The 16,126-nt window shown below is 56.9% G+C and overlaps 1 protein-coding gene across 8 annotated transcripts in view; it reads right to left on the reverse strand.

Annotated features, from left to right (window-relative positions):
* Positions 1 to 4,188: 4,188 nt before the first annotated feature.
* ST3GAL3 (ST3 beta-galactoside alpha-2,3-sialyltransferase 3) overlaps positions 4,189 to 16,126 on the reverse strand; it is a 194,364-nt gene continuing 182,426 nt past the window's right edge. For all 8 annotated transcript variants that reach the window (XM_076340374.1, XM_076340373.1, XM_076340375.1 and 5 more), the window contains one exon: positions 4,189 to 8,603. In XM_076340374.1, the coding sequence (XP_076196489.1) occupies positions 8,514 to 8,603 (90 nt within the window). In that variant the 3' untranslated portion in view covers positions 4,189 to 8,513. The remainder of the gene's footprint in view (positions 8,604 to 16,126) is intronic.

The raw sequence follows: 16,126 nt of genomic DNA on the forward strand, positions 1-16,126 counted from the left end.
CCCCGCATCGCCTCCGCTCCCCGCCGCCCCCCGCCTCCCGCCGCCGCCGCGCCGGGGCGGGGCGCGGGCGGGGGCCGGCGCTGCCCCGCCGGGCACCGGCAACGGCTCCCGCCGCTGCTCCCGGTGCCGCTCCCGGTGCCGCTGCCGGTGCAGCTCCCGCTGTGCCTCGGGGTGCGGGTCCCGGTCCCGCTGCGCCTCGGGGTGCGGTGCCGGTGCCGCCGGCGGCGGGCGGGCGCGCAGTGCGGGGCAGCGGCGGCTCCATCCCGCTCCCGCCGCCGCCGGCGGTGTCAAATTCCAGCCGTCGTCACCTGACCGGCGGGGCGGGCACCGGCACCGGGACCCCGACCCGCACCGGCACCAGGATCCCGACCGACACCGGCACCCCGATCCGCACCGGGACCCCGCACCGCAGCGGCACCGGGACTCCGACCCGCACCGGCGCCGGGACCGCCGCGGGACCAGGACGGCACCGGGATCCCGCCAGCAGCAGGAGCCGCAGCCCGACCCGCATCAGCACCGGCTCCGCGCCGGAACCCGCATAGCCGCCGAGCTCCCGCGGAGACTCGCACCCCGCCGGGAACGGCACCGGGCCCCCCGGCGGCACCCGACCCCCGCCACCACCACCTGCCTGCCGGCCGATCCCCGGGCCGGCGGACGGGCAGACAGACACGCTGCCCGGACGGACGGACGCCCCCTGAACGGGGCTCTCTTCCCCGACAGCCCGGTCCCAGCGCTGGCAGGACGGACACACGGACACTCCCGGGGACGAGTTCAGCCCTTCCCGGAGCGCTCCGGGAGCGGAGCCCCATGGGGACCCCACGCCCGGCGTCGGGGGGCAGAGCCCCACGGGGACCCCTTGCACACAAGCGGGCCACCCGGGCCCGTGGGGACCCGGCGGGGATGGGTTGGGGGGGCAGGGCGGGGGGCATCCTGGCAGCGCCTGGGCCGCGGCGGGGCTGGCCGGCGTCCCACGCACCCCGAGCCACCGCGGGCCACCGGTGTGCCTGGCGCTCACGTCCGGCCTCGCCGGAGGAGGAGTCCGGCCTCCCTGCCCTGCCTCCCAGCCCGCCCGCGCCCCGCGGCCACGGCCCACGGGCGCCCCGCGGCCAGGTCCACTCCGGCGGGGCCACCCGGCGCCGGGCTCCTTACCTCTGCCGCCTCCCTGCCTCCCTCCGCCGGGGCCGTCGCAGGCCCCGGGGACATGGGGGCCGGCTGGCGAGCCGAGCCGAGCCCGTGCGAGTCCTTACGTCACCGCCCAGGGCCCTCCACGTCCATCCCGGGGCTCTCGAGTGCTCCTTGCAAACGTGCCAAATCCCAGGGCCGCCTCCGCTCGGCCCCGCTTCACACGTGCTCCCCCGGCCGGAGCCGGCCGCCGGGGCACAGTCCAGACGGGGCAAGCCCCCCGGAGCCAACCGTCATAGCCCACCGGGCCCCCGGGCCCTGCCTGCGGCGGGGTCCGGAGGCGTCCGGGCGGGCTGCGCACCCCGGGATGCTGCCTGCCGTGTCATCTGCCCCGGCAGCACTCAACCGCCTCGGCGCAACCTCCCCGGGCTTATATAACTCCCTGGCTGGAGCGGGGCCAGCGGCTCGATCGCCGGCTGTGCCGCGGCTGCACGTTGGCCCCGGGTCGCCTGTGGGGTCTGCCCCGGCACCTGGGCCCCCGTGTGGCATTAACTGCTTCCCTGCCGCACGGCAGCCCGGACCCCATGGTGCTGTGGCAGGGAGGGCCGGCCAGCATGTGCGAGCCACCGGTGGAGCCAGCCGCCTCGTCTTGTCTCATCTCGTCGGATTATCCAGCATGGGGATGACAACTCCCGCGTCCCTCCTGCGGCATCACCTGCTGGGGAATGTGCTGACACAGGGGGCACCGGCTAAGCTGTCCCCGTCACTGCTAGCAGGGACGGTGGAGGTGGCTCGCAGCCCGCAGCTGCTGCCCCTGCCCTGGCGTGGCATCACGTGGCCCTGGTTCCCCCCTGCTCCCAGCACATGCAGCTTGGCCAAGCCTGTGGCCGTGGGTGGCTTCACGCCTGCTAGTGGGATGGCGTGGGGGGGTGGGCTCTGCCATGGGGCTGCACTGCCCCACGGCTGTGGCCTGAGGCTGCTCCCATCCATGATGCCCTCATGATAGCTGGCAGAGATGATACCCTGGATGCCTTGGCCCAGGAGCATCCCTGGGGTGGGGAATGAGCTGGGGGCAGGGGATGGGGGATGGGGAACAGGATCCTCTGCTTTGCAGGGCTGCAGACTAATGGGGCTGCCTGCTTGGAAAGTTTCTGTGTGAGTGGCATGTCCTGTTCCAGGTTGCCTGTCTGTCCCCATGGGGCTGGGACTGGTCACAGCCCTGCTCATGCAGTGGGAGCTGCCCAGGAGGGGCTGCCAACAGAGGGGCGGGCTGCTTCCTGCACGGACAGCCCTTGGGGCTTGGAGACAGCCCCAGGTGCTGGCTCACCCCAGGGGGTACCCCATCCCCTCCCACTTTCCCTCTGGGTTGGGCTGGTCCTCATGTCCCCAGGGCACAGCTGGGAGCTGCTGTGGGTGTGATGCAGGTGGTGGGCATGGCATGGGGATATCCAGGGGACCCCATACAGGTGGTATGGACACACCACGGTGTCCCCGGTCCTGTGAAAGGGGTGGCTGTGGAAAGCCTGGCCTCTGTCCTCTTCCAGGTGTGGCCGCTACCCCAGACACCTGGGGGCCCTAGCTCCCTCCTCTGCCCCTGGCCCTTGTCCTGGGAGACGTGACCCCACTGCTGCCGTCAGTTCTGCTGATGTCCTGCCAGCGGCACCTCCTCCCTGTCCCACCGAGAGCGTGGTGACAGGAGGCGGCACATCCCAATGCTGTGCCTGAATCTGGGCATTGCTTTCTCCCCTTGGCTTCCCACGAGTATCGGCTCTGCCCTGGGGAGTGCTGAGCGTGGGCCGGGCCCCACAGGGTGCTGGGGTGCAGGGCAGGGTCCCCGGCTCCACGGGTCTCCAAACAGATGGGTGACCTGCTCCCTGGCTGCTGCTGGTAGCGGCTGGCTTGGTGCCTCCCAAGGCACCGTCTGCATCAGCCTGTGCTCTTGCACCCCAGGGCTGGGGTGTCCCTGTGTCCCTTGTCTGGTCTGGAATGAGCCCTGTGGGGCCAGGGCCCGCTGTGACATCTGTCCCTGAAGGTGCCACCCTTGTGAGGTGGGATGGGGGTGATGCGGTCCAGCCAGATGGCAAGACTGAGCACGCCATGGCTGCTGCCGTGCCTATGCGATGCCATGGCTGGGTGTGACAAAATACATGTGGGAGAGAGCTGTGATGCACACAGACTGACCAGTTGCATCGTCCCCATCTCAGCAGTGATGTGGCTCCTTCGGGGACACCTGCTCCAGAACAAGTGTCCTTGTCTCTGTTGACCTGAACCTCCCATGGGCTGTCCCCATGTGCCCGGGTCCCAGGCTCTGCACTCTCCCCCTCCACAGCCCTCCCAAGGCCAGGACGGGGCACGGGCCACCCCTGGGGCTGGCCCAGCCCAATGGCAGCAGTGGCCCTGCTCTTTAAGGGCCGGGAAGAGAGGAGGGCAGGAAGGAGGGATTGAGCAGCTCCAGCATCTCCTTTCTGGGAGGGATCTGGAACTTGCAGCCACACACCAGGGAGGGTTGGGCAGTTGCCTCTGTGGTGTCCCATCGGTGCTGGCAGGAAGCCACTCCTTGCATTTAGGATCTGGCAGGTCTGTCAGACCGGTCACCCACCTGGAAACAGCCACCCCATTTCCCCAGGCGATGGGACTGTCCCTGACTCATCCCGTGGCTCCGGAAGCCCCGTGGCGTTGCTGGGGTTCGCCGCAGGGGTTATGCTCTTCCCGCTGGGACCTGGCAGGTGTCGGAGCTGGCAGGGAGCCCCTGAGAGAGCAGGCAGAGTCGCAGGCAGCCTGTCCTGGGCAGGACAAGCCCCCACCCCTCTGCTCCACGACATGACATGCACCCACCCTGCAAGCCCCTCTCCCACCCTCAGGTCACCAGCAAGGAGGAACGCAGCCCTCTCCTGTCCCCAGCGCCAGGCCAGTGGCATCGGCCAGCTGCAGCTCCTGGCAGCTGCCTCTGGGTTACTGTGCTGGAGGAGTCAGCAGTGAAACCAGGCTGGGGACAGCCTGAGCAGGGGAATCCCTCTGCCTCCCCTAAAAAAGGCCAAAGGCAGCAGAAGAAAGAGGCCAGCCAAGCTTGTTTGATAGCTTTATTGCTTCTGTGATATGACTGAATTGATGTGACATAAGCCGGCTTGGAGGAGTCTGCAAGACTCTTGCCCTCCCTGCCTAGAGGGGAAATTAAAAAAAAATCGCATAAACTAAAACTAATTTTAAAAACTCATTGAGTTCTTGCATCTCAGCTTGGTACAGTACCGGCGAGCGCACTGGCCTTTGGAGGGAGTCCTGTGCAGGCTGTGCAAGGAGCTGGTGCCTGGAGGGGCTGGGTAGTGGCCCGGGTCGCCTGCACCGAAGGACATGTCTCTAATACTGCGTGTGATGCACACTTGGGCCGATGGCACGCGCCGTGCTGGTGCCAGTGGAGCTCAGCATGGCAGCTGCCTCCTTGCCAGGCAGTCTGAAAGCCCTTGACTGTCCCCTGGTGCTGCCCATACGCAGCCTGCCTGCCCCTGTTTGACACAGACAGATAGCCCTGTCCTGACACCTTCCCCCTCTCCCAGCAGTGCCCGCACTGAGGGGTAAAGCAGGATGGCAGGGCAGGGCCTCCTTGCTGCTCCCTCCCAGGAAAAGGAGATGCTGGAAGTCCAGAGATGCTGGGCTGATGGATGCTGGGCCGCAGAGCATCCCGCTGCTGCCTCATGCTCCCTGGCTGCAGTGCCTCTGTTTGGCACGTGTGAGCTTGAGGCCACAGCATGGCCAGCCCTAACGGTGTGAGCTGGTGGAGGGAGCGCGACGCCAGGGTGGCGGGCACTGGGGAGGGCTGTACGCCACAAATGCAGCCTGTGCTTATGGTGTGGTCAGCGCAGCAGCAGCTCTCTGGCAGCCCCTCTCCCCCAGAGCAGCACATGCTGGCTGGCCTGCAGCTCCCCAGACCTGCTCTCTGCACCAGCTGGAGCAAAACCCTGCTGCAGGAGCTGGCTCCCCGACCTCCCTGCACTTCCCCGGCCTCTCTCTAGGCAGGTTCCCTGCCACCCGAGTGGCCTTTCTGCACCGCAGTGCGTCAGAGGTGCCAGGCAACTCCGCTCTATATTTAGGCTGTGGAGAATTCCCCTGGGCTCTCCCTTCCAAGCTGAAAAGGTGAGTCACTGTGAGGGAGAGGCCAAGACTCACATCTGTCCCACTGACCCTGCTCTGACCCGTGTGCACCGCTCCGAGCTGGCAGGACTGCAGCGTTTCAGAGGGCGGGAGGTGGCTGCAGGTGCACGTGGGGAGGCAGCCAAAGGAACAGCATCCAGGAGTGAAACCCAGCGCTGCACACTGCTTCCGGGGCTGGGGTGCACACCCCTATCACCCGGCCGTAGGGCTGCTCCGTGGGTGTGCTTGCCCCACCAATGTCAAATGGGACAGTGAGTTAGAGGGGAGCCTTTGGCCCCCAAACAACCCCCCACCCTCTCTTTCCTTCTACTTGCAGGTGGTCCTGACACACCACAGTCACCCTGGGCCATGCACTCATCTATTCAGCCTGGGCACTTCTGCCTGGAGACCCTCATGAAGGTCAAGGGAAGGGCTTGGAGTCACCTCCCTGGTCTGCAGGGATAGCTTCCCATCAGGACCTGTCCCTGGCCGTGGTGGGGAGCTAGGATGCCGGGGAAAGCAGAGCAGGGGTCATGCTCTCTCCTTGGACCTGGAGCCAGTGAGCTGGAAGATAAAGGTGCCCTGTAGCTTTGTAGTGCTCAATGAAACGGACTAAATCAAATTAATGCCATCACAAGCCTCCATGGGGGTGCTTCCCCCGGGGGGTGGAGAGAAGCCCAGCACGGACATGGAAGACTCTTCACCTCCCTCCTCCTCCTCCTGGGTGCAGCCACCTGCTCTCTGGCATCTCAGCTCACTGTAGCATACGGATGCAGCCCATCACCCTGTCACTGCCCCAGGGCTCCCACAGCAGCTGGTTAAAGACCCAGTTCAAGCTCTAAGGCAGAGGGCAGGTGCCCACTCTTCCCCAGCCACAACCTCGGCCAGGTCCCCCCCAGGCACCCCCACTGCCACCGTGGCAGGGACTCTTGGGACGATGGTCCCAGGTCCAGGCTGACTCAGGAACCGCAAAGGGAGTGTCGTCTGGCAAGAGCCATGGAAATCCAGTCCCTTGGGCTCCTTGAGCCGGAAAAACAAATTGGGAGAGAATATTCAAAGGAGTATCTGCCACAGCTTATGCTCAAAGACCTGCTGGAAACCCCAGCTCTCCATGCTGGAAACCTCACAGAGCATCCTGGTGGGAGGCATGTACCGGGGGGAGCAGGGACTGCCTGGCTGGGAGGCCAGAGGGACAAGGGAAGGGACATGGGAAGGGGAAAGGGAAGGGAGAGCCTCCCAGCATCTGTCTTCTGCAGCCTGGAAAAGGCAGGATCTTTGAGCTGCTCCCAGACTGCAAGGCAAGCAGCAGCCAGGACCAGAAGCTGGACAGGACTTGCCCCTGAGCAAGCTCCTTGGCTACGTGCACACCATGCAGGAGAGGCTCCTGAGGTGCACCTCCCATGCCCGTTTGTGGGCAGCACCCAGCACCATGTCCTGAGAGCTGCCTCTGCCTGCAGCCTGGTCTCAAACCATTCTGTTTGCTCCTCTGCCCCACACCTGGGTCACTGCCTGACCTTCCTGCACGTCCCCTCTGGGGGTCTCAGCCCCAGAGCCACAGCCCCCTGCAAGTCAGCAGGAGCAGAGGTGACCCAGGGGAACCATGCGAGCCCTGCTCTGAGCATCCCTTGTCCATGTCAGGGCCATGTTCTCCCTTCAGCTCAGAGCAAGGCAGTCTGCAATCCTTGGGCTACGTCAGATGTAGTGCCAAGACCATGAGCCCAGCCAGCATCCCTCCGGGATCCCCCCTCCACTGACCCCAGCACTGGCTGGCTGCACGTTGGTGCCTCGACACACAGGGACTCGGCTCGGGACAGTGCCCATGGGCGCAGTCCAGTCTGCTCCAGGCTAGGAGAGCGTGGGAGCTGATTTCCACCTGTAACCATTCCCTGGCAATCCCCCTTCTGCCCACGCTCTCCAGGTGGATGACACCACCCCGCTGTCCTTGCACTCGGCCACGTTGCTCAGTTTATTCCAGCTCCTCTGAAATACGTATACAAATCAAATGTGCAAATACTGCATCTCGGGATCAAGACGGCAAAGGAAGGAACGTGCTCCTGAGAGCGGGAGGAGCAGCAGTGCTAGAGCAGCACGGGAGGAGCTTGGAAATGAAGTGAGCAGGGGCCGAGCAGAGGGTGAGGGTTCCCAGCAGGCCCCCACCCATGCCAGCAGGCTCCATCATCACCGAGGTCACACGTCACTTAAATAGGAAACATGATCGAGTCTGGAACGTAAAACAAACATCTTCGGCAGCCTGCTCTCAAACTGTAAAGCTTCAGATCTCCGCGCAAGATCTGACCTCCTTCCAAAGAATAAATTACTCTCCCACACAAAAATAAAACGAGATGCTGTCCAGAAACGGTGACACCAATCTGCACGGACTCCACAGCGGCCCTGCACAGCAGGCACAAACCAAGAGGCCTGAAAGCCTTGAGCACAATGAGACAAGGTCCTCAGCGCCGTGACAGGCAGGAAGGTGGGGAGGATCTGCTGCAGGCAGAGAAAGCCATCGGCTCCCCGCTCCACCTTGGGGTCAGGGCAGAGGCAGAGCAGGGCAAACGGCTATGGAAAACGCAGCCAAGTAAGTGGCTGCTGCTGCTGCCTCTATGCGGGAAGCAAGGAAAAGTGTAGAAAAACAAACCCATGCTCATCTCCATCCAGAAGCTCCAAGTGGAGAAGGAGGGAAAGCCATTATTCTCCGTTCGAATTATAGCAGCACCAACGACACCGAAGTTTTGGACGGATTTGTTTTCCTGGGGAAAGGTCTGAGGCCGGTGACAACACAGATGGAGCATGGAGAGGCCAGGCTTTTCGCAGGGCTGTGCACAAGCAGACTTTGCCTCGCACCTTGGTATTTCTAGTATGATTCCAGCAGAGTTTCTTTTAAAAAATAATACTTTGTACATTCAGGCATTGCTGCCTCAGGGCAGCGTCACCTCCCATTTGGCACAAATCGTTTTATTCACAAACCTTTCTTCTCTCTCCTGAGTCTTTCCTGTTTAATTCAGGACACAGAAGATCCGTCTGCGATGCAGAGTTCAAAAACGGCCCACTCAGTCCCTTGCCCACCTCCTGCCAGCTCTAGGCCTGGAGGCAGCAGATGCAACCCTCATGCAGACTGGCAATGTGAGAGGGTCTTCCCAGAGCACCTGGGCATCTCTGTGTGTCTTCAGTGAGGTGGGATTCTTGCGGGGGGGCTGCCAGTGCCTGCTCCTGGAGCTGCAGCGTGCTTCTTTGTCTCCTCCCTTGGAGGCAGTGGCTGCAGCCACTCAAATCCCACTGGTTAGGTCAGTGATGACTCGGGCTTTCACCAGCTTCCGCAGGAACTCCTTCTCCCGCTGGATATTGTGCGTCCAGGACTGGAAGGAAATGGGAAAGACAGGAGGTCAGCAGCTACCATGGCCAAGCATGCTCCCATTCCCCACGTTGCGGGAGACTCCAGTTGGGGCAGGGCAGTGGCTTCTGCCAAGGAGACAGACCCTGCTGCAGACCAGAAAAGCCCTTGCAGACCACGGGCCATCTCTTATCCAAAGCCGATACAGCCCCCAGGGTCAGACCCGTGTACCTGAGGTAGGAGGTCTCCCCATGGGCCGGGTGAAGTTTTTTTGGCATGGGGAGATCTGGGCAACCCAGGTACCTTGGGCAGATGTAGCTGGTTGCAGTGCCCTCCCAAGCCACAGCACACAAGAGTGCAACAGCACATCATTAATGGTGATGTGTGCCGGGGAGCAGAGCTGGCAGAGAACATGGTGGCAAAACATGTCGTACCCACATACAGCTCCCTGCCAAGGGAGGTCTCTGGGGAATGCATGGGGGTGCATGCAGCTGAAAAGCCCCAAGACCAGCCCCATCAAGGCCGGCTCTTGCCTCCACTAGCCCTATCAAGAGGAAATCACACGCTAAAGTTTACGCTAATACAATGCGAAGGGTGAAATGGCCACATCTCCCAGCCAGGCCTGTCAGAGCAATCATTGCTATAGCTGGTGTCAGCCCACCCAGATGTGTTCCCTGCAGCAGGCTTTAGCCGCTATCAAGGCATCTGCCATCACCCCCCTGTGCTGGTACTATTAAAGCACTTAATGAAAGCAGTAAGTGGTTTGTCCCCTGGGGAGACCAAGGCAGAGCAGGGAAAAGCAACTTTCCCCAAAATCTCCCAACAGGACAAGAATCCCAGTAAATGAATCCAGGTCTCCAGCACAGTGCTCTGGCCAGCAGGTAATCTCAGCTCTAAAGATGAACTGGACCATGATAAAATCACTCTACCGGAGCCTCCCTGAAATGATCTCAACGAACAAAGCACCAGCCCAACGAGCCCTCTGAGGGTACTTTGTCATAGGTATCTAAACCCAGTTTACCCACTGCAAAACCGTGTGCACCTGCCTGCAAAGCACTGATTGCATCCATCACACACAATGTGCATGTGGCTCTCCTGTCATCTGTGGATGTCCTGTCCTGTCCAGAGCAAGCAGCTCTCAGCCACGACTGCTGACTGTGTGGGACAGACAGCCCCGGTCATGGTGTGGAGCCTTCTGCCAAGAGGTCCAAGGGACTGAAAGTCCCTCTCTAGATCTCCAGCACATTTTGGAAATACCTCTCTTGCTGCTACTGTGAGTTTACAAGCCACTTCCATCCCCTCAGTGCACAGGAATGATGACAGTTCAAGCTGCTAAGGAAAGTTCAGGCAGGTCTTATCTTGTAACCTGTGTTAGAAGTCTTTGACTTCCTCTGCTTCCAGTGACACTTTTACGTGAATGCTGCAAAGGGTGCACCAAGCACCAGGAACAACAGGGCCACACGTGGTAAACCGTGCTGGTGCTCTTTGGGACTCTGAAAACGCAGAAGACCTTGTCTCTAAACTGAAAAGATGCTGCCCAGAAACAACTCAGTGCTTGGCTTCTGCTAGCATAAAAGCAGAAATTGAAAACTGGCACTGGGAAGAAAGCTGGCTCGTAAAAGGAAAAAAGCATGAATTTCAGAAAGCAGCAGTGGGAGCAATGGTGGTGCAGAGCAGAGGGAGCTGGGAGAGCAGGGCTGCGTGTGCCTGTCACTTGGAGCCACAAAGCCAGGATCCCCCAATGTGCTGGAAACAGTCCCACATGTGGCATGTCAGTGGGGGGTCCTGGGCTTGGCCCCTGCCATGCAACAGCGTCTCTTCTGACAACACAGCCCCTTGCTAGGAACGCACAGCACCGGCAGAGGCAGCCAAGTGTGCGTGTGTGCTCCTGCCAACAGGCAGTGAGCAGCTGTCTGCTGGCACAGAGGCCATGCTGGGAACACCAGGTCTCGATGCATTCACTTACATCTGGCTGGGCTTGTTGTTCAAAGCCTATCTGGAGCACCAGGGAGCCTGATGTGCCTGACACATCACAGCACAAGCTGATCCCTCCTTCACATCTTTCAGCCTCATCAAACAGTATGAGAAAACAACTGGTTTCACCCAGTACAACCTGCTTGCATCCCTTGGTATGGACGGTAACTGGGGAAGCAGCCACTTCTAGGCAAACTCAAACCACCTAAAACCTCATCACAGGCCACATCCACGTGCCTTATCTGATGGCAAGGGGAAATCTGCTTCGTGAAAGGTACAAGTCGAGCATGATTTTAAGTACAGAAGGTGGATAATAAAATTTTGGGCGATACAATTGCAGTCTCTCACATTACAGCTAGGTCTGACTCCTGCACTGACTGCAAGGCTTCTGGCAAGACCTATAAACTTCTGGCTGTTCAGCATTCCAGGCTGTTCTATATCCTGGGCACTGCCACAAACTCCTCTTTCCAAGCAGAAAGCCACATGTAAGGGAATTCAGCCTCCCATTCGATCCATGAATCTTAGTGGTGTCCGCGGCAGCACTCTCAAGTGTTTTGTGGTTGAATGTAAGACCACAGAGGAAGAGGATTCCCCAGTGAGGACGGGCTTTCGTCCACCCCAAAGAGCACTAGCAGAGCGCTCGCTCGGTGTGGTGCTGCTCCCCCCGCGCCTGACAGCAACGCGGGCAGGAGGGATGAGGCATGTCTTCAACACCAGCTCCAGTTACTGATTACAGGAGAGGGACTCACCCCACTGACAGACAGAGCTAATCAGGCAAAGGAAGCTGCATTCCAGCCCCAGCGGCTGCAGTGGGGAGAAGAGCTGGAGCAGATTTCTCAAAACTCCCAGACAGAGGCAGGCGGGCTCTGTGAGCCGGCTGCAGGGTCTCACGAAAAGCCAGGCCTTGGCAGGCTCAGTTTGCTTTGGGGCCAGGACCATGTCATGGCTGTTGTAAGGGGAAGTTCTCTTTTGCCACCCCTCACTGGGTAAGCTGAGGTGCTCTGTGTAACCAAGCTCATAGGAAAGTTGTCCTGGAAATCTTTCAGCTGACTCAGCATCCTGAGCTGCAGCAGGATGGTAAGAAAGAGGCAATGCTTCGGCCACCTGCGTTCTCACAGACAGGGCTGTGCTGTCAGAGTGCTCATTTTGACATTTGAAGCAGAGCATTGTGAGCAGAATCCACACCTGGAGAAGGATTACATTAAGCAGCTGCAACACTGGTGGTTTATTCCTGCTACTACTGCAAAGAAGCCTCCTGCCCTCAGATGCTGGATGCACTTTGGCTGTGCTGGCAAGATGCTCACTGTCCCTTCTGACTGCTTTGACCCTCTCTTCCCGTCACACCGAGCCACTACTGCCTCATTTCCTACTCCTGTATGCCGGATTATCCACATTCACAAAGCTCCTGCCCTGAGTCCTGAAGCTACACCTCAGCATCACAAGCAGAAAACTCCAGCTCTTCTCTCATGAATCTGCACCTCCAGACAGCAACAGAGCAGCTCGGAGCATTCACTGCCACCTCCACCTTCTTGTCCCTACACATCACTACCACCACTGCTCCTGCAACCTGGCAGACTGGCTCTGCCCTCTCCCCCCTCTGCCGCTCGCATCAAGCAGGTGGCTGGTACAGCTTAGAATCATAGAATCATTTAGGTTGAGAAAGACCCTTAAGATCATTGAGTCTGACCGTTTGTTTCCACTTGTGCAAACAAATGGGCTGCTTGTCTGAGCCCACAGCTGGAGTAACGAACTCCTGGGAGCTCCACCAGGAACGTCCCAGGAGGCTCCAGAGCCCTTCTTGCTGTTTGGGGAGCAGGCTGGGATTTCCTTTGCTTCGGGTTTCTCTATGATTAGTAAATGTTTGCTCTTTTCAGTGGAGAGAGAAACAGCAGGAGGAGAGTCGCTCTGCAAGCAGATGCACTGTTATGGCTGTCCATCCCAGAGAGGTGGCAGTGGGTCTGATGTGTGATCGTTTGGTCACAGTTATTAGATCAAAATTTATCATCAGTTAAAGCCACCTTTCAGGGTTATGCAAATGCAGCAGCCCCAAACCACCCGTCCTTTTTTTCTTGACGACTCCACAAGGAAGCACAAAACATCCTCTGTCCCTTCAAGAGAAGCCAAGTAGAATATTTTAAGACTAAGAAAATGTTTCAGAGACCAACCCAGGAGGAGGGTAAGCTCCCCATCTGTAATCAATTACAATCGGGGAATGCCTCAGCTTCAGAGCACATTAGTCTTATCAAGTATATTGCAATATCTTAAAATACAGGAAGATTAAATCAGAGAGAGTGAAGCCAATGTGGAATGCATTCAAGAAAAACAGAGAGTTGTAAAGCAGGAGGTTTCTCAGTTCTGTAACATCCTCTGTATTTCTGCAAGTCAGCAGCACGTCTCCCCGAAAACCTGCACAGAAACCCCAGCAGCAGCAAGAAGTGCTACTTCACTGGTAACAGTCGGTTTCCAGTCTCCACTGGTGCTAATTTATCTCTACCTTTAACCTGTACTGCCTTGTCTCGAGAGCTGCTTATTTTTCATGATTCTGCCTTGCCCACGCCCTTGCTCTGGTCCTGGCATGGTGACCACACACAGTAGGTGTTTTATGGCTACCCCCGAGCCGCAGTTTCACCTCCCAATGCACCTCCCATGACACCAGTGCCCTGCCTTGTTCAGAACCCATTGCCCCCTCCTCTCTCAGTCCATTCGCCGGGACATGGCAGCACCGCAGACTGCCCCGTTCCACCTGCACCCCTTGGGAGTCACATGTACTGAAACAAAAGGGAGGGCTGGACACCCTCCTCTTTTCATGTTTGGGAAAGATTTACTCACAGCTCCTTTAAACCCAGTCATTCTTATACCAACTTGAAACTTTAAACAGCTCCTTTAGCTCCTGCTTATTCTTAATACATATAAAGAGGGCAATTGTATCTCTTCTCAGTCTTCATTTTACCAAGCTAAACAAGCCATATTTTCTTTTTCCTTCTACCAAAAGAAGCTGTTCATTTTCTCTATGAAAACTGGGAAATTTCCCATAAGCATCGTAGCTTCCTCTGTCCCTATTTACTCCAAATTTACTTCTCAGGAAGCAGAAAAAGGACTCACCATTGCCTCATGCAGAGGCAATTCTCTGTCTCTACAAGAAGTCCTTTCCTCAAGTCTTTCCAGAGCTGTACTTGCCTTTTTTTTCATAGTAACAGCCTGGCACCCTGAATCATCCTGCAATTTATTCATACCTATCCAAGCATTTTCCTCCTTTGCCATTGCCAAATAATGCTTTCCCAGCTTAGCGTCAAAATTTCTGTTATTGCCCCGAACAGCATGACCTTCCATTCACACTTTTAGGTTTCATGCCACCCAGTTTACTCCTGTTCTCAAGGTGCTCATGGTCTTCCTGGATGGTATTTTGATCCTCCTTTGTATTGACCACACCTGGTTTTCTATCATCAAATTCCACTTGCACACCATTGCCTTCTGTGCCAAAAATCATTAAAGCAAACACTAAACATGACCTCCTGCGGGGGAACTCCCAGCCATCCATTCAGTGCTGCTCTTTGTGTTCTCCTTTAGAGAGACTATTCACATACAGGTGTTGCACCAAACCGTAGCTTCTGAAGCTTAACTAATAATATCTCACATGGCACAGTATCGCACGCTTAACTGAACTTCAGACAGACTGCGCTACTACACTTCCTCTGTTCCCAGAATGATTTATTTTTTTTTTTTTTTACTCAAATGAAGATATTTAATTAGTTTTTGTAACCTGTCTTTGGTAAATCCATGTTGTGTTTTACTTTCAGGATTTAATTATTCTTTCATTTAAACTCTGCTCTGAAGTTCTGAATAGTACCTCTGAGGTCAGATTAAGAGGTCTGAATTTGACAGGATTATTTTCCTTGCCTCGCTCCCATCCCCCCAAAAAAGAAAGGAAAAAAGAGGTATTATGTCCACTACAATCTAATCCTGTGGAACCATGTGTAACCTGATAGATTTATTGAGGACCTTTTCCTCTGGACTTGCAGCTTAATTGGCTCAACAGCACAGCGGTTGGAACAGAGATCTCTCAGGCTCTCACACCTAGTGCATTAGCTTCAACAGCTTTTGCCTTTTGCTGCTGACCCAGTCATTTTCCATTTCTATGAACTTCTCACCGCAAGCCACCCTTTCACTCACGTTCATCATATCACCCTTATGGAGGTAATATATTCATTCACATGGTTCCCACTTCGGCTCTTTAATCCCTACACCTTCTGCTCCTTTCACCTCCCTGGATGCCACAGCCCTGGTAATTCTTTCCTTGTTTCCATATTATTTGTTTGGCAGGAGACTGTCCAGTGTTTGTTTATTTTCCTTCGCAAGATCTAATTCAGCTTGACTTTTACCAGTTTTCACTTTATCCTTGTCCCTTCCAACCGTCAGGGTGAAGTCTCCTCACTGCCTGATGCTCTCTCCCACTCCTGTTATTTCTCACATCACTGTGAAACGTTGTTATGAAGTTATGTCTACAGCCTTTTCCTGCCAGTTCCCCCCTTGCTGCAAACATGAATTGCAGATAATTTTTGCACTTTTGAAAAAAAAAAAAAAAAATCTCAAGCCTACAATGAGTCCACAAGCTCTTCAGTGCATCTGCTTTTGGTAGCTCCATTCTCCTAGGCTAGGCCTAAATTCAGAGAAGTCACAGTCTGCACACCATGTCCCAATTCCACTGAGTGCCCTGCCAGCACAGCTGAGTGCCCCCCCGCAGTCTAGATACAGCCCTGCTTATCAAGCTCCCTCCTTTTGGAAGCAAACTCTGAGTTATAACATCCCTTCCGTTGCCTTTCCATTTAATTTAACCATGAAGGCACTTGATCAAAGGCTATTTCCTAAAATGTCCCACTGCAAGCTCTTCATGCCTGCTAAAAACAGCTCTGAAAGGCCATTAGCTCTTTTTGTGCCCTCATGGTTAAGAGGAGCTGTGCTAGCTAATGCATCTCGCAATACCTGGGCTCTCCCCTTGACAGTAATACTGGCTGCTAACGTACATCCATGACAGCGCAATTTCTGGTAGTACCTAGCACCCCTACAGAGGTCTGTGTTCAATGTTGGGGTCAGCAGCTGGGCTCTAGCACACCCCTGTAGATCTTTTACTGTCTTTTCCTACAGAGATATTGTCCAAACCCTAATTCTGTTTTTGTCCATCCTACAGCCTTACCCTCCTTGCTGTTATTAGCGCACAGTGGTACCCCATGAGTGTTACCATACTTCTGTCCTACTGAACAAGGCAATACCTGTGCTCTGGTCATGACTGCTATTCCATCAATCTTTTCCAGATTTCTATTACATAGACACACAGTCCTTATGCACAGGAACAGCATGTGAGGCCTTCGTTCAGCCAAAACGTTGTCAAACAGGTGGCTTTTAAACAAAGACAAAAATGTATAAACCTCATCAGTCATCACCGCTGGCTCCCAGAAAAAGCACTGCCCTTTCAGAGGTCCCCCTGCCCCAGCCCCTAACCTCCCCCTCCAAAGCTGACCTCCATTTCAGTCTGCACCATTCCTTGTACTCCAATCGCAATTCATCAGCCAGGCTCGA

Source organism: Aptenodytes patagonicus, chromosome 5, assembly GCF_965638725.1.
Source record: "Aptenodytes patagonicus chromosome 5, bAptPat1.pri.cur, whole genome shotgun sequence".
In the NCBI taxonomy this organism is placed as follows: Eukaryota; Metazoa; Chordata; class Aves; order Sphenisciformes; family Spheniscidae; genus Aptenodytes; species Aptenodytes patagonicus.